Raw genomic sequence first — 22590 nt, forward strand, 5'->3', positions numbered from 1 at the left:
GCCTCAAAGATTTATGTCAAAGAATGGGAGGAGGTGCCTTTGGAGGCTGGGGTGGGGAATGGGGTCGTGTCTTTTTAAACTGACTGGATGCCTGAGTATAAGCTCAGATGGCATGGGGCAGGTGAGCTAACCCTTGCCACATTGCTTCTGTACTTGCAAGTGCTAGTTTGATATGCATTTAAATTGGTGCAGTTGCTGGGGAAAAAAATTTTTGTTGACTAATCTGTTCTGGTTTGTTCTCTTTCAGGTCTCCCTTGCAATTATGGAGTTTTAGAAGAATAAAGTAGTGTGGAGAGGGGGATTCCCCCTCCACACTTGAGGTAGTTCACTTTTGGAATTTCCTATGGACAAGAATATTTTTTATATAAGATGGTGAAATAAGACTTCTAAAAATATATATTTATAAATATTTACTTGGATCAAGTGCCAAACATAGCAGTACAAAGATTTCTAATGGCAGCTCAATAAAACTGGATTTACGTCCTTGGAATTACAAGTCTTTTAAGGCACTGTGTTGTGTACTGAATTGGAGTGCCTTGATACACTTAAGGGTTGTTCCCCTTAAGGAGAAGAGCAGCTTCAGAAGTGAAGATGAGTTCTCTCATGCCAGATTGCACTTCAAAGTGTCGATCTCTACAGCATGCTTTGGATGTTATTTCTGTGGTAACCAGAGGAAGTGAAGGCCAGATCAAGGCCTTTCTCTCTTCTTACTGCTACAATGCTGCAACTATAAAGGATGCCTTTGGTAGAAATGTTATACATCTTGCTTCATCTTGTGGCAAAAAAGGTGTCCTGGACTGGTTGGCTGAGACCAAAGGAGTAGATCTCTTGGCAAAAGACAAAGAGTCTGGATGGACAGCTTTGCACAGAAGTATATTTTATGGATACATTGATTGTGTTTTGTCATTACTGAAGGTGAGTGATTTACAACTGTAGTTTTCCTTGGTACCTACAATTTTTCAAGTTGTATTCATTATGTAAATGTGGGTTTTTAAACTTGCCTGAAAGCCTCTTGAGACTTGTGTTAATACTGCGTTTAGATTGCAGTGCATTGATTTACTTGAAAGTTGTCTCTCTCTTCATAAAAGATGTCTGCCTTTGCCCATTTGGAAATCAGCACTGAGTAAGGATCCCTGATTAATTGTGGACTTCCCTGAAGACTGGTTTGTGTGGATGATATCAGGGTCAGGATCTTAAAAGTGGAGAGTGATCAGACTAAAGATACTCTAAAAATAGACTCTTCAGTGCTTATACCAATTACTGTTTTTAGAGAACATAAAATATTAAAAGCTTAAATGGAGTTATAATTAGAAATGAATCTTACATTTGAGAGATAAGCACTTCAAGATATGGAGCATTTTATTAAGTGAATCCCCATTTCATTCATATTTTAACCAGGGCTTTTGCTCAGTCCCCCTCGATCCTTTCTTGCAATTACTGTTTCTTTCCTACCACTTAGCAAGTTGTGTATATTTTTCAATTGCTCTTCTGTTCCTCCTGTTCCAAAATACAGCAAAGGGAAGAGCTACATATGGTTGACATGTTCAGGGTCCCTTTAACCATGTAAGAAAATGAAATATTTGTGGTTCAGGGTTACTTAAAAGCAAACCTTCTAAGGCAGAGAATTTCCCATTTTGAGTTCAGCCTTTTTAAATTGCAGTGACTGGCCATTTGTCAGCATTAAACTCTCTGCTTTCAACAAGCAGTTCAAGCAAAATGGTTGTGGATCCAGTAGTTTTTAATTCTTGACGATCTGGTAACTGTTAAATATGGATTTCATGTGCTGTACCCTTACGTAGTGAGAAGGTTTTCATTAAACTTCACAAAAGTAGGTGTTTGTGTGAGAATTGTACATGATTCTGTTCTATAGAAAACTGGAAACTGTGTGTGTGATGTATGAAAAAGTATTCAGTCCTCTAGTGTGTGTGTATATTTGTAGCTTTGATATTTGCTTACAGGAGGCCTATACAGGTTTCCCCACACATATTTTACTTTTCTATCAGTTGCATAAATGAGTGAGGTTTTTCTGATAGCTAGCTCTGCTGATATGCCTCTAAGAAGCAGAATGAAACAGCTCATGGAGAGTGCTCTGCCTCCCAGTTCCTTAACTGGAGTCTCTCTGCTGTACTGCATTATAGAAAGGTATTATAGTGACAACAGGAAGGGATTATAGAATAGAATTATGAAATAGCTGAGCTAGAAAGAGATCTCTGAAGATTGTCTAGTCCAACCCCCATGCTTAAGCAAGGTCAGCTAGAGCAGGTTGCCCAGGACTGTGTCCAGTTGGATTTTGAATGTCTCCAGGGACAGAGAGTCAAACATCTCTCTTCAGTGTTTTAATACTAGTCCAGTAAAAATAGTTTTTAGGTTTAAACAGAATTTCTTATATTTCAATTTGTGCCCATTGCCACTTGTCCTGCCACTGGATAACACTGGGATCCCCACCCCCTGCCTCCAATCAGGTATTTATTATACACGTTGATAAGACACATCCTCCCCCATCCCCCCTGAACCTTCTCTAGGCTAAGCATCCCAGCTCTCAGCCTCTCCTTGTATGTCAGGTGCCTCAGTTATTATTTTCATGGTCTTTTGCTGGACTTGCTCCTGTATGTCCATGTCTGTCTTGTACTGGGGAATCCAGACCTGAACCTAGCACTCCAGCTGTGGCTTGCCAGTGCTGAGTAATGCCTGCTGGCAACACTCCCTCATGCAGCCCTGGATGCTTTCACCATTCTTAGCTGTGAGGACACATTGCTGGCTTGTGGTCAACTGGTTGTCCACCAGGAGCCCCAGGTCCTTTTCTGCCAAGCTGCTTTCCAGCCAGTCAGCTTCCAGCTGTATTGGTACACTGGGCTGTTCCCTCCTAGGGCCAGGATTTGCATTTCCCTTTGTTGAGCTTCACGAGGTTCCTGTCCGCCCATTGCTCCAGTCTGTCAAGGTGCCTCTGAATAGCAGCACAACCCTCTGGCTTATCAGCCACTCCTCCTGGTCTTGTATCATCATCAGCCTTGCTGAGGGTGCACTCTGTCCTGTCATCCAGGTCGTTAGTGAAGATGTTAAACAGTAATGGCCCCAGCATCAACCCCTGGGGTACTCAACTAGTGTGGATGACAGACTTCTGTTGTGGGCTGGACGCAGTCATGACTTAGTCTCAGACTGTATCTAACTACAAGTCTTGCCACTCAGCAATTCGGGCTTGTTTTTACAAATTCAGACCATGTAAATATCACTGCAGCCTCTGTTCTGCTTGTAAATGACCTATGCAGCTGCCAAAGAGAAGACTATCCAGCTACCTGTTAAATCATAAAAATAGGTCGGTCTTTCTGTCATATAGTGAATTAATACCAGCACTGTTGCTAGTAGAGTTGCCTTTATAATTTGGAGAATGTGTGTTGTTGTTCTGGCTAGTGTTTTTCCAAATGAAGTTACAGGTTAAAATCCTACTGCAGATGTGGCTAGCTGTCATAGAATCATAGAATCATTAAGGTTGGAAAAGACCTCTAAGATCATCGAGTCCAACCATCAACCCAACGCCACCATGCCCACTAAACCATGTCCCTAAGCGCCTTGTCTACATGTCTTTTAAATACTTCCAGGGATGGGGACTCAACCACTTCCCTGGGCAGCCTCTTCCAATGTTTAACCACTCTTTCAGTAAAGAAATTTTTCCTCGTGTCCAATCTAAACCTCCCCTGGCGCAACTTGAGGCCATTTCCTTTTGTCCTAATCTGTCCTTCTGTCATGCTTGAATGGACTGTGCGCCCTTGATTTTTGTATTTCATGTGTTTACCTCTTAAGTGTGAAATTCTGTAAGGTTTTCTTTATATTAGCCATGAGCTGTGGTACAGCCGTATTACCCATTAGGTTCTGCTTGGGGACATCCGCAGTTCTTCCCTTCAGGGATCTGATTGATGACACCTGACTTCCTTAAAACCAGTGCTGGTATAGCAGCACTTTTTTGTATTGAGAAAACGGTATTTACAGAGAATATCTACCTCTCTCAAAGTTCTAAAGCAATGACCTGTTCATGCTTTGTGCTTCTGAAGCTTCCTTGCTGCTGTCTTGTCTGGCTGTTTGTGTCTTCTTGCCCTTTCTCAGCAGCTGTGAACCACTGTTCCCTGCTTGTTTTCAAAGCCGTAGTGATCATAGCCACTGATTCTGTAAACATGCCGATAGAAGAAAATGTATTCTTCAAAGCTGGTAAATGCATTTTTGGTAAATACTTGCCCTTCCTAGATGGCAGTGCTTTATCTTTAAGTGTTTTTCCTTTGTGTTTCCCTGATTACGTCTTATTGCTCAATCAGTATTCATACAATAAAATCCCAGTTAATAGATCAACATGATGCATATGTAGTTGAACAGAACTGCACTGGTTTTTTCAGATCTGCTTATAATTTACTTGAAAGAATCTGAGGATTTTCTTTTATCAATATTAAATTTCAATTAAAGATTTGTTTAGCTTCTTAAGCGTTTACCTGGCATACTTAAAGCTGTGAAGTTTAATTTTAACTTTGTTGTTCTCTTCCCCTCCTTTCCTTCTCTTTCAGCATGGCGTTAGTCTGTATGTTCAGGATAAAGAAGGCTTATCAGCCCTGGATCTTGTGATGAAAGATAGGCCAGTCCATGTGGTCTTCAAGAAAACTGGTAGGAAATCAAGTAGCTTAAATTGTATTTTTCAAGGAGGTATGTTTCAACAATGTATTAATGTATGTACCAGCGTAGACAATATTTCCTGTTTCTAATTAGGACTGTATAAGTGATGAGAGATCTGAAGATGTGGAGTCACTAATTTCATAAGACAGCAGATGCAGAATCTTGGCAGTAGGCACAGGATGCACATGTGTAGCAAAAATGAAGGAATAATGACTGACTTAGAGGTAGGGGGAAAAAAAAAGGCAAGTGGTATAATAGGTAACCCAAAGAGGTTGTGGAGACTCCAGCCTTGGAGATATTCAAAACCTGAGAGAACGTGGTCCTGGGCAGCCTGCTCTAGCTGACCCTGCTTGAGCAGAGGTGTTGGACTAGATGATTTCCGGAGGTGCCTTTCAACCTCAATTATTCTGTGATGTTTTTTTCTCTTTTATCTCAATTCATTTTATCAGAGAGACTACACTGTCTTTGAATTTGATAGTTTACATCACTAATGTGTCTTTTGTGAAAAGAGGGGGAATATGTTCTTGAATCTTCAAAATATTTTTAGACAAGATAGCTTGATATAAGCTAGTTACATTCACTCTAAGTACAGTTTCTCCAAATAGGAAATGAGTATGTAAGAATAACTCTGAGCACACAAGTTTTTCTTTGACAGGGGAGTAGTTTTTCTAGTGGCTTTTACTTACTTTTATGCTGTTTTGTACTTTTCTACCCCCTTCTTTCCCCTTTTCTCCATGTCCCCAAGTTCAGTCTTGTTGCACAGTGAAATTTGTTCTTTTCAGCTTGTTTCCAGTCAGTTTAAGTATTTTTGGTTACACAAACCCTGAGTTTTGGGTATTTTTAATTTTACCTTGTAAAATATGTTAAAATTATTTAATCTTTTTAGTAGTAGCTCAACATGATCAAATATACATTGATTTCAGTTTCTTGCTCATGAGAAAATGGTGTTCAGGTATCATTGTAACTGAGAGGTTATTTAAAAAATGTTAGTTTTTGGACACACCTCTGATTTGAAAGTGTATGGTTTTCATACATGACAGCATAACCTTTTTTTGGGAAAGGCTTTTTACTAAATTGAAACAAAACATGTATAATCTAAGGTAGTAGTAGTTGTCTTCTGAAAACATAAATGCATTTGCTGCTGAGGAATGCTTGCATATTCTGCAACTGGAAAATACATATAATTAATGTTGATCATCTTCTGCACATTGATGTTAAAATATTTTGTCATAGCACCTTCCTTCTCATAAGAATAAAACTTTTAAAAGTTCAATTTTAGGTAAAAAACAGCTTTCCTCTTCAAATTTTAAACGGAAACAGCAGGAGTTGATTTTCAAAGTCAGTATGCGCGAGACTGGTAAATTTACAGTCTGCAGAGATAATTTTTTTCATTGCAGATCCCACAGAAGTCTACACGTGGGGAAACAATATAAATTTTACTTTGGGTCATGGTGGTCAACAGGGTAAACATCATCCTGAATTGGTGGACCTTTTTCCTCGGAATGGCATGTATATCAAACAGGTATTCTGAAAGTATTACTTAGGCACGTTTCTCAGTGAACTTGGAGGGGGGGGTCTGGGGGAACAACTATCGAAGATGTTATCGAGTTTTGAAAATTCGCATTAAAAAAAAGTTGGGTCTGTGGGTTTTCTGTTGTGTTTGTTTTTGTTTCCCCTCTCTTTCTTTCTTCCCAGTTATTTCTCAGCAAGCAGTTTCCATTGATCTGGCAAGCAGCTTAGAGCAGCTAAGGAGTACTAGAGTAGGCCTGCTGTATTATATTCTTGCTGCTTCCCCCCTCCCCGATCACCCTCATTTAAATCATGGTTCTCTGTTTTGGTGGGGAGAATGTTTTTTGTTATTACTTACCTTGGATATATGGCTTGTATATCATTAAATAAATTCAGAAGCATGATACTTCTGTAACTGTTTTGAGTTTCTGACCTCTTGTGCAACTCCCATAGTGAACTGAAGTGGGACAATGAATCTGTTTGATACACGTTGAATTAAAATTCTTGTGTTGAAAGCAGCACGTGCTGTTAAGCGCTCTTCCTGTAAGAGTAGTTTTGTTCCTAGTAACTTCTTGGGACTTCAGGTTAAGAATGTTTGAAAGTTTAAAGTACAACTTGAACAAGCATTCAGGGCAGACAATCTGTGCTGCAGTCTTAACATACTGCCTCAGAAGAGCTGAAGGAAACATTGTTGCCCTTAAAGCTCAATCTTTTGAGCTTCTGTTAGCCTGTAGGGCCTTGCTTGAACTTCTTTTAATAAATACAAACTGTAGGTCTCTTCAAGTAGGTTAAAGCAGTACATAATAAATTTAAAGCAAATATTTTGTGTTCCTTGTGTCTTGATTTGGCAGTTCTGTGCTTAATACTAGTATCTTACTTGTATTTTCACGAACAGATCTTTATTAAAGCTGAACTTCTTCACAAAGTAGTTTTGGCAGGTGTTTTCAGATTATCCAAGAAAATTAATTTGTCCTATACTGCCTCTTCCCCACCCCTGTTTTGCCCTTTTTCTTTCAGGTGGTACTCTGCAAATTCCACTCTGTGTTCCTTTCCCACAAAGGTCAAGTATATACATGTGGACATGGACAAGGAGGACGCTTGGGTCATGGTGATGAACAAACATGCCTGGTATGCTATCTTATGCTATCTTGTGTAGTCTAGCATGATACTTCTTTTATTTCAAACAGCAAGTCTAAAAAGTGAATTAGAGTTTCTGTGAATGTACTTTCAAAACGAGTTTGCTGTTGATTTCAAACCAACCCCCTTGCTCCCCACCAAATAACAGAAAAAAAACCCTCTCCAGTACTACTAGTGAGGTGGCAGAGTAGAAGAACGTGCATTAAAATATATTTTAATTTAAGATAGCTAGGTACTGCGGTCATCACTGTGTTATAGCTGAGTCATTTTAAAGGCTAGCTGATGCCAGGTAAGTGGAAGCAAATGGTAGCAAATGGTTTTTGGCTGGGCTGCCTTCTTAAATAGGTTTGTGATGCCGTCTGATAACTGTCAGGGCTGGCACAAAGGCAAGAGCAGTACTGTGGAGCTGTAGTGGCATGAAAAGTGATGGTAGGGTTGCTTCTTACTAGACTTGCACAGCAATTAAGTGAAAACTCACCTATCATTTTCGTTTGAATAGTACATTGTTGCAATATGCAAAAACAAAATTTGAGAAGACTAAGATATGATGACAGTACAATTCTTAGACTTCAGTATCTTATCCTGTGCACACTACCTGGCATCTAGTCTATGATGACAATACAATTCTTAGACTTCAGGCATCTAGTTTGCAGCACAATAATTTTTGTAAAATTTCTAATGGTAAGTATCTGGTAGAACTTGATATTATGTTGCTGGATGTTATAGTGAAGACTGGAGCTCAATTTTTAATGCTTTTTAAAAAAAATGGAGTTCTGTGAAATGAGAATACTTTGCAAATTGCTGTTTTGAAATTGGGATGTTACCCAGCTGAATAAAGGAGAACTCGTGTTAGAATGCATGAAGAGTCAAAGATACAGAACTGCTTCCTTATTCTGTGGGATTTTCTTAGGATTATCCTGTGTTTTGGAGGAAGGGAGAAATCTTTCGCTCATGGTAATTTAAAAAGAAAAACAAAAGAGATAATAGTTAATATTTGTCTGGCTGTCCTGAAGATATAGTTTCCAGACTAATTTCAGAGCAGGTAGTTTAGAAATCATCTCCCCTGATAGCAGAGGATGCATTTCAAGTGAAAGTAGTTCATCTTGTTGCATTGGATGTGGTAATTATGTTAATGAGTGTATTGTATGTTCAAATGCATTTTCAGCTGTAGTTCAATATTTGGTCATGACTTTCTGTTGCTGTAACTTTAGTTTCATAGATGGCCACTGGTTAATATCAAACTTTTTTTTTTTTTCCTTGTTCAGGTTCCAAGACTCGTGGAAGGCTTAGCTGGCCATCAATGCTCTCAGATAGCTGCCGCGAAGGATCACACTGTTGTTTTAACAGAAGATGGATATGTTTACACATTTGGTTTAAATACTTTCCATCAATTGGGTATTCTTCCTCCTCCTACTAACTGCAATGTTCCTAGACAGGTAAAAATAACATCAGTTAAAGCTTAGTTGTTTGTTTGTTTGTTTGTTCTTTTAACAGAAAGTAAAATGTAAAGATTGTGGAAATAACTTTTAAACTTTTTCAGGACAATAAAGTTGAATGTGAGTTCAGATAAAATCTCAATTCTGTGTTATCATACATTTCAGTCTTAAATATTTACCTGTGTCCTGATAAACGTCTTGGTTTGTAACCTGAACTGTACGAAAGTTTGTAGTGCTAAGTATGATACAAGGTACAATTGCCAAAACCCTTTTGTTCCTTAAATTGTTCCGTAGCTGAAATGATGTAAAAGTAATAGGTATGTAATGCTTGAGATTCATGCTCTTTACTCCTTTTGAATCTCACTGGATGATGGATCTCAGGGTTTGATGGTTGTGTCCTTTGCTGGAAGCACTGTTGATTCTGGAATCATAATGTGTTGGGAAGAATAGCGATAGGGAAGAGAGGGTATGGGCATCAGCAACTTGACTATACTTCTATGCTCAATCTAGAACTTTTTCTAATTTTTTTTTCCCTAAGTAAATAAGAGTTACATTACCTTTTATTGAAAGGAAGCTTCATCCGGAGTAGAACAACATTCACTACCAGTGTTATAAAAGTAGGAAAGAATAATTGGCCGAAGTGCAACAGGGTAGTGTTTTGGGGTACAATGGGATGCTCTTCAATAGTGTAATGATACCTGTGTATCCACAGTATTTGCTTTGATGATTTGGAAAATCAATTTAGATTTGAAGTGTGGAATTAGTAGTATAGTGTTCTGCAGTGTGTTTAGGGTGTTAGGACTTACAAGCTGAAACTTTTTAGTTGACACTTTTGCAGCACCTGGGTTTTCTTTGGCTATCTTATACATGTCCTGTGCAGTCTTTTTCAACATCTTACATATGAAGACAGCCTAAGGAGATTTGATTCTAGTTATGATTAGATAATGCAAAAAGTTTACTTCTTTTTGTCACTACTGCAATAGTGCCCCACTTGACAAACTTCTGAAATAATCCTGACTTATTAGACTGTATGTGGATTGATGCTTCATTCTTAACAACTTTAGGAGTTAAATGTTGTCAGAAGTTTGTACATGTGAAACTCACCTGTTGCTGCTTAATATTAAGATGTACTTTGGATTTGTGCTTAGGTTCAGGCAAAAAACCTGAAAGGTAGAATGGTGATTGGAGTGGCTGCAGGCAGATTCCATACAGTGCTATGGACTAAGGAAGCAGTGTATACCATGGGGCTGAATGGCGGCCAACTAGGTAAGGTAGAAGCGTTCTGAAAGTAAAACCCAGCCATTAAAAGATGTTATTTGTACTAAAGCTGTCATCTGCTGCTTACAACAGAAGCCTGGTTAAAGCTTTCTCTTCTCTCTCTCTTTTTTTTTCCCTTTTTTTTTTTTTTTTTAAACCAGTCTGATGACATCATCCCTTCACACTTCTTTTGATAAATATTTTTCGTTACTGCCAGTCGCTTTCACATTTTGAGATGATGGGAGCTAGTCAGACTTAGCTCTGTTATTTATTTGAACTCTTTATAATTCTTTCGCCTTCCATGTATCTTGCGTGGTCCTGCTACTGAAGACTTTCAGGAAACAGAATGTTGCTGTTTGTGTTGCAAATTACCCCAAGGCGTGGTTGTCTCCTTCCAGCAGTCTGGCTGGTACTGCCCTTAATAAATTATAAACTAGCATTCAGCTCTCCTGCCTGTGTCCTTCTTTCACCACGCACTGTAAACATGCTACTGATAACTTTTTCCATACTAACTTTTTAAACTGAAATGCTTGCCCATACCTAGAATTTTTTTCAACAATGCCATTACCACAGTCTTCACTTAAATCAGTATTATTCTGAAGTCAAGAAAGAACCTAATAAAAAATGTGTTACCAACTAGTGAACTTCTTGATTTGTTGTATGAATGGGATATTTTAATTGCTTTTGTCTTTTTTAATAAACAGGTATTGCAATATTGGTTTGGATTTGCGTTTCTGCAGTTCTGTATCTGTGTGCAAACAAAACTGTTAGCTAGCTCTCATACTTACAGTTAATCTGCATCAGTTCTGGCATCAGGTTCAGACACTTTTTTGTGTTCCTATTTAAGATTGCAAAGGTATGTGAAAAAACTTGTCTTTGTCAGAGAAGTATCTTACTAATGAATATTTTTGTTTGTTTGTTTTTGGGTTTTTATATGCACCCATCATACAACGTTTTTTTCGTGGTTGCTTGTGTTGTTGAGATTATTCTGGTGTGCACATGGCCCAGTGCAGTACCATATGGAGGCAGTAATTGGATCGTAAGCGGTATAGTTGTGTCAGCTGGGCACTATGATAGACCTGTGGTAATAAACCTTGCCTTTTTAAGATGTTTGGGCATCGCACTACACTGTCATATGACAGGGTTGCTTTCAGCTTTAGAGGTAGCTCTGCTGCTTGTTCCTGGATATTTGTATCCTGATCCACTTTGTGGTGCAGACATAAGTGCACACAGAGCAGCGTTATGTTATGCGTGAGATTCTTCATGTTAGGTTTCTTGATGCAGCAGAGCAGCAGTGGCCTGTTTGTTTTTTTTTTTTTTCAAGTTTTCAGAGTCCTTACATTACAGCTCCAACCTTGTCCATTGTTTCATGTAACTGCCTGCTTTCATGCCTATGTGCACTTATAGTAATTTTTATGACAAGCTTGTTTAGTATCTTCCAATGGATGAAATAATCTATAGTTTATGCCAGTGTGATAGTACTTTTAGTGTCTTGAGCTGTAATATGATCAAATAAATGTTCTTTCTTTGGAATCAAAGGCAGTACCACTGCAGAGTCGAACCACATTAAATAGCTTTCCCTGTAGAATATGCCCTACCTCATTTTTTGTGTATCAAATCTTGAATATTTTCTGGTGTTTGTGGTGAATTAACAAGCATGTGTGGTGGGTCTCTTATCTGTCTAATTATTTTGAAGATGAATTATCTAACTACCTAAAAAACCTTTTAGAATTTAAAGGTTCTTCAAAGTAGTGTAGCAAAGTGTCCTTTAAATGCACAATGTGTGGAATGGAAAATAATATTTTTGGGGTGTTTTGTATTTTCTAGGTTATCTGCTGGATCCTAATGGAGAAAAATGTGTAACTACACCTCGCCAAGTTTCTGCTTTACACCATAAAGATATCTCTGTGTCCTTGGTCTCTGCAAGCGATGGCGCTACAGTGTGTGTTACTGAAAGAGGAGATATTTATTTACTTGCAGACTATCAGTGCAAAAAGATGGCTTCGAAGTATGTGTTACTTTCCTTATTTGTCATGAAGAACAATAGGTGAAGATTTCATTGTAGTCTTATACTTGCAAGCTATTTTAAAGATTTTTGTGCATAAAGTACAGAAAATACAGTGCTCCCCAGAGTTTTTTTCATTTGCAGTTCTTTCATATGAACTGCGGCTATCTTGTTTGTTTGTTTATTTGTTATTGGATGAGGCTAAGGTGCCACTCGTTGTTTACCAAAGACATTTAAAAAAACATACCAAGAGGAAATATTTTGTGTCACAGGTGTAAAAGTATTTAACTGGTATTTTTTGTTCATCTGTTAGCCTGAATTTTTATAAATGCATCTTGGTAGAGGTGTTGAAGATCTGCTATTCTATTTAGTTATGTTGTTATGATTTTGAATCAGTAATTTGGGGTCTGAATTTCATGGATATAGTATGTTATAAAGGGTAATTTAGGTTGCAAGGGGAACCTTGTGACATCATCTGGTCCATACGCTAAAACCTGGATGTAAAACCTGTTGAAGAAACTGGGCCCGTGACTCGTAAATTTAGGAAATTATTTGATCCTATTCTCTCTTACTTAGTTTGCAATAACAGATTAGAAGGGATAATTAGCATTTTTTCCCAACTAACTCCCAGTTAGCTTTTCAGCTTCACTTCAAATTCTAGCAGTGTTTATTGACATGTTATAGCTTAATGATTATTTTATACTTCATTTCTATGGTTGTAAGTGAAGGTGCTGGTACTTGGAGAAAATACCATGTATTGCACTCTTATACTAAGAAACTGAAAAGAGAGAGCTTGCATGGTTTTGATCAGGTGAAAAACAAAACCCACCAAAAAACCTGAGAAACAGCCTACTGGGATAGGATAGGTCTTTTAAAATGAAATTTATACAACTATAATTTTTGTAATGCTGAAGATCAAAGCTAAATCATATACTGGTTTTCACTTACTGTATTTTGTGAAGATTTGTGAAGAACCTGTGGATATGATGTGACTTACTTAAAAGCAAAGCAAAAATTACAATCTACTAATAGTATTTTATTAGCAGTTAGGTTAGTAATACCAGTGGGGAGAAACTAAACTTAAGTAATTTTCAGTGTCACTACCTCAACTGTATTTTTTTTTCTACTTCTCTAAATGAAAAAGGTAACTGTCATAGAAGCAACGTCAATACACAATGAAGAAATACTAATTTAACCTTTTGTGTTCTTTCAGACAGCTGAACCTTAAAAAAGTTCTTGTTAATGGGGGATATTTGGAATATAAGGTAGATACCCAGCATCTTAAAGAAAATGGGGGTCAGAAGATTTCCATTCTAGTGCTGGATGAAGCTGGAAGAGTAAGTTGTGTCCCTAGAAATCATAATTATATAGCAAGCTGCATACTGATTAATCAAACTTTAAACATAAGAAGTTGACAGGTCAAAATCATGCATAGGAAGTACCCAATTCATTTGTGTAGAGCTGCTAGTGGTTTGGTTTTTGGTTTTTTTTTGTTGTTTTTTTGTTGGTTGGGTTTTTTTGTGTGTGTTTTTGTTTTTTTTTTTTTTTTTAAAGGGCTGTGGGAAGACTGCCAAAGTAATGTGCAGTAGTTTATTTTTAAATCTGTGAATATCTAATGGTTTTTCAGTGAAGGTGTAAATTCCTTTACTTTTACATACATAAGTGGTTATACAGCTTACATGGTCTGTTTTTTTTTTTTTTCCCATCTCTCCCCTCACCCCACTTACCCAGTCACCTTTATGCCCTCCAGAATAGTCTCAGAAGTAGTCTCTGGACTTGAATTTTTAGAGCCTTTGTTGAAAAGCGGTTGTTCTGTAGATGAGATGTCCCTTTTATTGTAGAAAAGTTGCAGCTAAACCTTGTGAGTGGCTTAGTATTTCTAGTTAAGTGTAGACACTCTGTTGTCTTAGAACTGGAATACTATGGTGGTTTTATTGGTTTCTTCCCTCATTCTTTGATAGAGTAACAGTTCATAGGACCCTTCAAAACCCCAGCCTTTTCTAGACCTGCTCACTGGGAGATGTAAACCTTCAGTGCCATCTAGTGGTGTTTACAAAAAGGTTTTGTTACTGAAATGCTGCCTTCTTAAAGAATGTTGAAAGCTGAGCTTTTATGCCAAAGTAGGGAGCAGTGTGGGTATTTCCTTTTTTTTCCTTGCATTTGACTGAATTATGTTTTGGGAAGATCTTATCTGTTTATTAGGTCATTAGTTGTCTCGGAGATTATAACCTTCCAGTTCAGTATTTGTTCATGGGAGGCTTAGCCTCTAGCATCTGTAGTATTGGTGGTGCCCCTTCAACATCTTTGGGACACTGCTCTAGCAGTAAGAAACTACTTTGTCTTCCTGTATCAGTGGAGCTACGTCAACCTACATTTAATGTCTTTCCATGCTGAATACTGGCAAGTGCTGGGATCTTTAGTGCTTTTAGGCAATATAAATTATTGAGTAAGGAGATGGAAGAAATCTTAATACTTCTGTTTCCCGAATGAGCACTTCCTGGTCTGGCTTGATTGTACTCTCTTTAAGAGAGTACTGTTTAGCCTAGAAAAGAGAAGGCTCAAGGGGGATCTTATCAATGTATATACATACTTGAAGGGAAGTTGTAAAGAAGATAGAGCCAGTCTTTTCAGTGTTGCCCAGTGACAGAACCAGAGGCAATGGGCACAAACTGAAACAAAGGAAGCTCTGTCTGAGTATCAGAAAGCATTTTTTTACTGTGAGGGTGATCGAGCACTGGCACAGGTTGCCCATTGTAATTGTGGAGTCTCCATCCTTGGAGATACTCAAAAGCTGTCTGGACGTGGTCCTGGGCAACTGGCTCTGGGTGGCCCTCCTTGAGCAGGGGGGCTGGACTAGACAACCTCCAGAGGTCCCTTCTAACCTCAACCATTCTGTGATTCTGTAGGACTTGAGGGGGGGAAAGGAAATAGGTTACTCAAATTCTTTTGTCCCTTCCTTATGTAGGTGTTAACAGACCTGTGCAAGTCCTTCAGTGGGAGAAGATGAAAGCCCATCTTTAGCACTGCTAATGCCACATCTGGGCTTTAACTTGCATGGGATTGTTGCTTCATGCTTGCTTCTTTCAGACATCTACAGTATACCTTGTTGGGGTCCTGCTGTGCATGCAGTTCTTCACATTTTGTTGAATGTTTTGAAGTTTGTGTTTGGTCATGATCTCTATTCCAAAACCTTGGCTGGTACAGAAAAACTTGAGATTTTTGTCAAATGATTAGCGGGAAATGGTTTAAATTTTTGGTGTGCTAGCTTTGAATTTTACCTGATTTATAAGCAAACCAGTTGGACAAATCTGTAAATTAAGAACTAGATTAAGCTTGTTTCTTGACTTGATGACACCTTTTGCTGTCCTTGTTGAAATGTCAGTAAAAACTGTCCTATAGATGACTGCTGTGAAGATGTTTGAATATTCAGAGAAGCTTTTCAAATGCCCTTCATGGGCAAATGGATCTTGATATCATAATAGGTTTTCCCTGTTTTACTTGTGGGTTCTTTGTAATAGATGCTCATAACACTTCAGGATATAATTTTGAAGACTGTCTTTCTCCCTTTGCATGCAACTTTAAGATGGCATGTTCTTGTGTTTAAAAAAAGTAGTGTGTAATATGTAACTGCTTTTATATGATATAAGGATTTCCCCTTTCTCTGAAAAAATGATATTATAGGTGTCTTGCTGGAAGTCATCTAACAACTCCATGAAGCAGTGTCGTTGGGTGTATGGTCGGCAAGTCTTCATGTCTGATGTTGCTTTAAATAGGAATGAAATGATGTTTGTGTCACAGGATGGTGAAGCCTTTACAGGGAAATGGCTGGAAGAAGGGAAAAAAATCTCAGAAAAGAAAGGTTAGTTGTGATTCTTAATTGTTTTTAAGTACTTCAATATAGAAGTTTAATTGAATCTTTACAGTCTCTAACAGTATTATGTGCTGAGTTTGTTCTTTCCTCAGTGGTTGACGGTTGGTAGCATTGACCACTACTGTTCTCTTTCCTCAACAATACCAAGATTTATTTACTTTGCAGCCTTCAGTTAACCTTCAGGTGGAGATTTCCAGGAAGAAGAGCACTTCTGAAGAGCAATAGTAGCACAAGGGTCCAGCGTAACGATCTTGTCACATATTAGATGACCAGTCCTAAGAGACCGTACATGAAGGAGCATGTACTTGCTTGCACTGCTAAGTCTGTGAAACCTTACCATGTTTCCCAGACCCTTATCTGGCCATAATACAGGGTCCAGAGCAATTTCTGCCTTATTAACTTGGCTCATATTGCTGAGAGTAGGTCCTGATGGACTGTTTTTCTGCGAGGAAGATACCTGTCTACTATAGGACAAGATTTTAATTGAAACTGTCAGCTCTGTTCATGTAGGGGTCTTAAAACTCTGTGGATAGAAAGGGATTTACTTCCAACCTGGGATGTATTTGAACTTTATAACTTTATGTTACAGTTCTACTTCCTTTGATACCAAAATTCCATCTTTAGATTTATCAGTCCATTTTTGCATTCTTTCACAGCAAAAAACTTTCCTCTGTTGCTCAATGCAGAGTGCATACTAGTTTTACTCTGTTGCTACTTTCTTTTATTCTACACATCACATTGTAGTTCCCTCATTACAGAGGCACCAAACGTATCTCCTTTTCGCTCTGTTTGTCCTGGTGCTGGTACGTGTCTGTAGGCACTCTCTTCTTTCTGCTTATTGCTGTTCTTTTTGTAGTTTTAGTATCTTCAAGGAAACTTCAGAATCCAGACCTGTTGACTAGTTGAATGTCTAGTTGATGTTCATCACTGATTTGTAATGAATGAGAGCTTCTGGTTTTTTGAGAGGTTTTAATGAATGTGGCGAATGGTGTGCATGTATTCGGTTATCCAGTTCTTGAAAAATAATCCAGTATTCAGAGAATATCATGTTTTTTCAATAGTATTTTGTTAGTTAGGGTATAATTTAAACAGATATAAGATGAAGTCTGAAGGCAATTGTATTATATCTGCTGTAATTGGTATGACAGGAAAAGAAAACGATCTTGCACTACTGTACACTGATGCACAGCTTGTTTCATTCCACAAGAGGTTGCATTGAATGCTAGATGGAGTGTTTTCCCTTATATGAAGAAGTGGCAAAACACTTCCACAAGTAGTTCTGGATAAAAACTCTCCTATATGTAATGTAAAGTCTTGTTCTTAAAACGTCTTCCTGTATTTCAGTTAAGCAAGATGAAATCTTCAGCATAGTTTAGCCTTATTCAGTGACTCCATCAATGGACTTACAGATGTCATAAATCTTGCCTTTTTGTTGTATTAGTTGCATTTTAATTAGCTGGACCTTTCTGTGTGTTTTTTTTTTTTTCCCCAAATCTTTTTTTTTTTTTTTAGCAGAACTTGTATCGAGCCTTCAGAATTCTCCATGTGATGTGTCTTGTGAACATGATACGAACAGTGCGTATGAAAGAATTCGACTTCAGAAGCTTACTTTTGTCCACCGAGCTGTTAGTATTGCCACCGATCCTAATGGTTGCAATTTTGCTGTTTTACAGTCAGATCCTAAAACAAGGTATATTTAAAATATCAACAACTGTAATTTTTCTCTTTTTTGTGTGTGATTGCAATTAAATAATTCTGCTTTTCAAAACCATTTTTTGGCTCATACAGCAGTCACAGTAAATATGGTTATCCATACTGCTAGAGAATAGCACTTACTAGTAAACAGCTGTGTTGAAGTTACCCGAAGACCTCAGCTTATATATTTGCATGATTAGTATAGATAGTGTTGATGTTTTATCTAAAGTGTTTAAGGCAAGCATTTGTGCGATATATTTCTTAACACACTCCAAGCTCTAAATACTGTAGAAATTCACCCCTTCTGTAATCACCAATAATCAGCTTTTAAATAAAAGTGAAAAGTGGATCTTTAATTCATTTTACTGCTTTTCCAAACAAATAAAGTAAAATGAGTAAGTAGAATACTGAATCATGTTCCTTGCACTCTCATAATAGTTCTCAATATATCTGACAAATAAGTAAATATTAGCTTTTTTTCCTTATTGCTTTGGATTGTAATATGAAATACAGAAAACTTTTCTGTGTTTTCTTGTTGGGAAAATGAGATGAAGATAAGATAGTTCTGATGATACATATTTACTGGCTACATTATGAAGACAAAATACTATATTTGATATTCTGAAGCTAGATAGATCTTACGTATGTGGTTTAATTGCCTAAATACCATATTATTAGTTCTTTCTGTGAAGAATAGGACAAGTTGAGTAGTTCAGCAATGTAAGAAAAAACCCAAACAAACCAAACGGAAACAACCTCACCCTTTTCATTAAACATACTATGTAAAATTTTATGGAGCTTGTAAGTAGTGGGTTTTTTGATGGATTTCATTTTGTTCTAGTCTCTATGAAATTCCAAGTGTGTCATTATCAAGTTTTGGAGAGGATTTTGGCAAACTGTTAGCTGAAACAGATGAAATGGACAGCATCCATGATGTGACTTTTCAGATTGGCACAAGAACTTACCCCGTGCACAAATACATCCTGGCTGTACGCTCTGACTTCTTCAAGAAGCTGTTTGTTTCCAGTGACAACCAGCTAGACACTCCAGACGTCTGCCGTAAAGATGAAGATGCTGTTGGATGTGATCTTTATGTAATAGAGAGAGTTCATCCAGATCTGTTTGCATACCTTCTGCAGTTCATATATACTGATACTTGTGATCTTTTGACTCATGGTTATAAACCAAAAATCCTGCATAAAGGAAAATCAGAAGAATATCAAGAGACTTTAATTTCTAACCTGAGCAAAATGAGTTTTGATGAAAATGTTAATGGAAAGTCTGCATTTGAGATTTACAGAAATAATCAAGTGCAAGTTATAAATGAAAAACAGAAGAGCAAATCTAAAAAAGGCAAAGTTGCTGGTGAAGAAGCTAACCTCATAAAAATGTTGCAAAGTGCTGCGAAGAAGTTTGGACTCAGCAATTTAAGTGGAAGGTAGGTGAAAGGAAATGCATTCATATTCTGGCAAGCTCTTCGCAGAGTGTTTTTCTATAAGCTGATCTAACTTTAGTTGTTACTAAAGTAGAAGGCTAGTTGGGGTTGATAAGTTTGCCTTTTTTTGCTGGTTTTATTGTTTGTAAGTATGAAAGTTTACAGCACACACCATGTCATCTCTTTAAAGCAACATCAGTTTGTTCTGATGCTCTTTGCTAAGAGAAGGCATGTATGACCTTTTCGAATAATGTCAGAAGCAGACTTTCGTAGCATGCTTATGTACTTAAGCATCATTTTTCAATAGGCTTCTATAGGATGGAAATGTGCTGTTGGCCCTTACTGTGTCCTAGAACCTGTTGGACATTTGCATTTAAAACATGTGTCCTGTGTATCTTTTAAGGCATGAGCTCTCTGAGACTTGACATCTGATGCAAATCATCTGACTTTCCAGAATGACTGTCATAAAACATCAATACTTGTTTTGTTAGAGACAGCTGATCTAATTGAGTTTTGGATTGATGAATTTCTATGCTGTTGTCCATAGTCTACCAGTTTTTCCATAGACAGTGAACATATTTAGCGTAAAACAAAACAAAGCAAAGTTAAATTCTTGTTTGACTGATGCATTTTTAACATTATGTGGTGAAACTAACGGAATTGAGACCCAATGTCTCTGTAGAACTGTATTACTCAGGTTTGTTTTTTTTTTTTTTCTTCATTTGTCTTTTCCTTTCAAAGGAGTGAATGAGCTTTTTCAGGGCAGTTTCCTTCACCGTATTTTTTGCAAACACTAAAATTAATCAGCAAAGATGTGAAGCTGCTGCTAAAACTGAGTTCCCAAGTAAAATTTTGATGTTAAAGCACTTTCCCTTTGAAAGTGTATTGCTTTGTAATCCACCAGCAGCACTCCTGTGTCTTTACCATCCCATGCACAAGCCTCCTTGATGAATTAGGGTGCTAAAGAAGCCTGTGCTGAAACACGCATCTCTTCCAAACCACTGTCTTTGCTCAGATAACTGACTGGTAGCAGTATACATAACTCCTAGATCTTTGACCCTGTGATGTCGGACTTTGGCCTTAACTATAACAGTATAGCTTTCATCTAAGGTAATAAATAAGATAGGTAAGATGTGGAAAGAATGTCAGTTACATTTTACATCTGCAGTGAAGACTTTCAAGTAACAACTGGCCCTTTCTAGTTTTCTGTGATGATTGATTTTGATCCTTTTTCATATTCACGATACGAGCCCACTGAAGTGCTGTTACTTTGTGAAACTGTTCTTAATGGTTTGAACTGTATACTAATTGTATTACTTACTACTAATGTTAATGATTTGCAGGTTGGATGGAGTCAGGTTAGAAAATGGAAAAATTAATGTTGTCAACAAGAAGAATGGGAACAAACCAAAGTTAAATCAGAAGAAATGGTAAACTTTTTAAATCAAGCTTCCCCTACCCCCACCATCTTCCTCTTAAGTCATCTCTTTATCTGTTAAGTGTAGGCTAAGGTTGATCAGCTGTATCTTAACTTCTGTTGTACACTTGTCTCTTTCATGGTAACTCATGTTTGGAAGTTCTCTGTAGATGCTTATAGACTGCTCTATGAATTAGTAATCTGGGATAGATTATGTATGGTATATTTTTGCTTCTTTTTGCTGTACATTAATGTGTTCTGTGGATTAACTGTGTCATAGAATACTAATGCCAGGAGAAATGTGGGTAATCCAGTCAAAAGCAGTTTGACTTTTGCAAATAAGCTTGCTGTGACAATAAGACTACATGGATTGGAAATAAGCAAATATATAATATTTTTTCTAATTAAGAAAATCTCTGGAATATCTTTCAATAGAAAAATTCCTTGTGCTTTTATCAGTGATGTTTGTTTTTTAATTGCATTGGTGTGATTGGGTTATTTATACCCAAAGGCTCGAATAGTCTACTTATATGGTAAAAGCTACATTGCATAAAATGTAGCGTTTTCACAGAATTTGAATTACTTCACTCTTAAAGTGCATTGTCTTAAAATGCATTGTCAAAGCTTATAGTAGCTACTAATGTAAAAGAAATAACTAATTTAACTCAGACCATTTAAGATATAGACTAAAATTAGCCATAATTAATTTATCTGGGCATAGTAGTTTTGAAACAGTAATTGATTGTGTTTTGAAGGAAATACTTCAGATGGAATTTTGAAAGCTCAGCTTTGGACAAAAAATTTCTCTCTTGAAACTATCATGCCTGTACTTTTAGGTTCATTTTATATGATATTATTAATATTCAGGTGTGTTTTATTTGAGAGGATAAATCATAACTTGCTAAAGTAAGCATTTATTTGTAGAGTTTACAACTTGTAGCTCTTCTGAATAGTCACAGTTCTGATCCTATGAAATATCTTCTAGTTCATACCTCTGCCCTGTGACCCTGAAATCTTTAGATGGAAAAGAATTCCCGTGTCATAAGTGTGTACTTTGTGCAAGACTTGGTATGTGTGTGTATATTTATATATATATATATATAAAAAATATGTCATGTTGTCTTTTTTAACTGAAATTTTATTGCATCTTGAACTGAAATGCCTTTCTTTACAGATTATTTTCACAGCATGTTAAGCAGCTCGTGGATTGAGGTAAGCTTGCCAATAAACATGTGTGGTGGTATGTTTTGTTGCATCAAATAAGTGACAGCTTTTCAGTTTTTCCTAGAACAGCATATCCTAAATATTGGGGAAAAGGAAAGGCTGGATTCTTGGATCCTGTTTGCAAGAAAAAAAAACCACATACACACGTTTTTGGTTACTCTATATTTGTACTATTGAGATTGTGTATTAAATGAGACTAATAAATATAATAAGGTGTATCAAATGAAATTAAAGTATTACCTTTGTTTTAGAGGTTTATTTTGAGCTAGTTCATGGATTTATAAAAGCTGCTGGACTGTTCTTATGGGATACTGCTTTGGATGAATTTTCATTTTCTTTCTGTAAAAGATCTTACAGTTTAAATAGTATGCAGTATGGAATAGCTTTTCATATGTACTGAGTGAGAGATGCAGCAGAATCAAGAGTCAAGGTGTAGAATCTCTAGTTGACTTTTACTGTTAATGAAATAGAGGCTATCAAGGACTATTCCACTTAGTCACTGGCTGCTGCTTCAAAAGGAGTAGATCTTTTGTTTGTCTTGGTTCCTATTTGCTATCTGTGTGTCAATTCCTGGACATTGTAATTTCACTAAATGCTTCTGTTTAAGTATCCGAATACTATTGATAATGCTTGTTGAAAGAGAGGAAAGGTTTAAATGGAGAAGCATTTTTCAGAGACTGAAAGCTGAAGCAGTGTGCAAGAGTTTTCTCAACTTTCATAGCTTTTTGGCAATATGTAAATCTAAGAACCTGGCAAGGTACTGGCAGTTCTCTTCTACTGTGTAACAGAACTTTACCTGTCCGGTTATCCCTGAGGAAACGTATCTGAAACACTGTGAGACAAGTGATTGATTTATTTATTTTTTTTTAAGTGTTGAATGTCCATTTGTATTGTTGATTTCTATATCAGCTGTATGTAGTTCGTAAGTTATCTACTATTTCATAAGTAAAT

At 37.1% G+C, this 22590-nt stretch overlaps 1 protein-coding gene across 4 annotated transcripts in view; it reads left to right on the forward strand.

Moving 5' to 3' along the window:
• The first annotated feature begins 252 nt into the window (after positions 1-252).
• IBTK (inhibitor of Bruton tyrosine kinase) overlaps positions 253-22590 on the forward strand; it is a 55091-nt gene continuing 32753 nt past the window's right edge. For 3 of the 4 annotated variants that reach the window (XM_009282715.2, XM_009282713.1, XM_009282717.1), the window contains exons 1-14: positions 253-915; positions 4548-4644; positions 6051-6175; positions 7180-7290; positions 8565-8735; positions 9884-10001; positions 11820-12000; positions 13211-13334; positions 15679-15856; positions 17381-17558; positions 18405-19001; positions 20342-20428; positions 21401-21483; positions 21590-21627. In XM_009282715.2, coding sequence (XP_009280990.1) covers positions 592-915; positions 4548-4644; positions 6051-6175; positions 7180-7290; positions 8565-8735; positions 9884-10001; positions 11820-12000; positions 13211-13334; positions 15679-15856; positions 17381-17558; positions 18405-19001; positions 20342-20428; positions 21401-21483; positions 21590-21627 — 2412 coding nt within the window. In that variant the 5' untranslated portion in view covers positions 253-591. The remainder of the gene's footprint in view (positions 916-4547; positions 4645-6050; positions 6176-7179; positions 7291-8564; positions 8736-9883; positions 10002-11819; positions 12001-13210; positions 13335-15678; positions 15857-17380; positions 17559-18404; positions 19002-20341; positions 20429-21400; positions 21484-21589; positions 21628-22590) is intronic. The other variant, XM_009282716.1, reaches the window with a different exon arrangement.

Source organism: Aptenodytes forsteri, unplaced genomic scaffold (genome assembly GCF_000699145.1).
Source record: "Aptenodytes forsteri isolate BGI_AS27 unplaced genomic scaffold, ASM69914v1 Scaffold245, whole genome shotgun sequence".
Lineage (NCBI taxonomy): Eukaryota > Metazoa > Chordata > Aves > Sphenisciformes > Spheniscidae > Aptenodytes > Aptenodytes forsteri.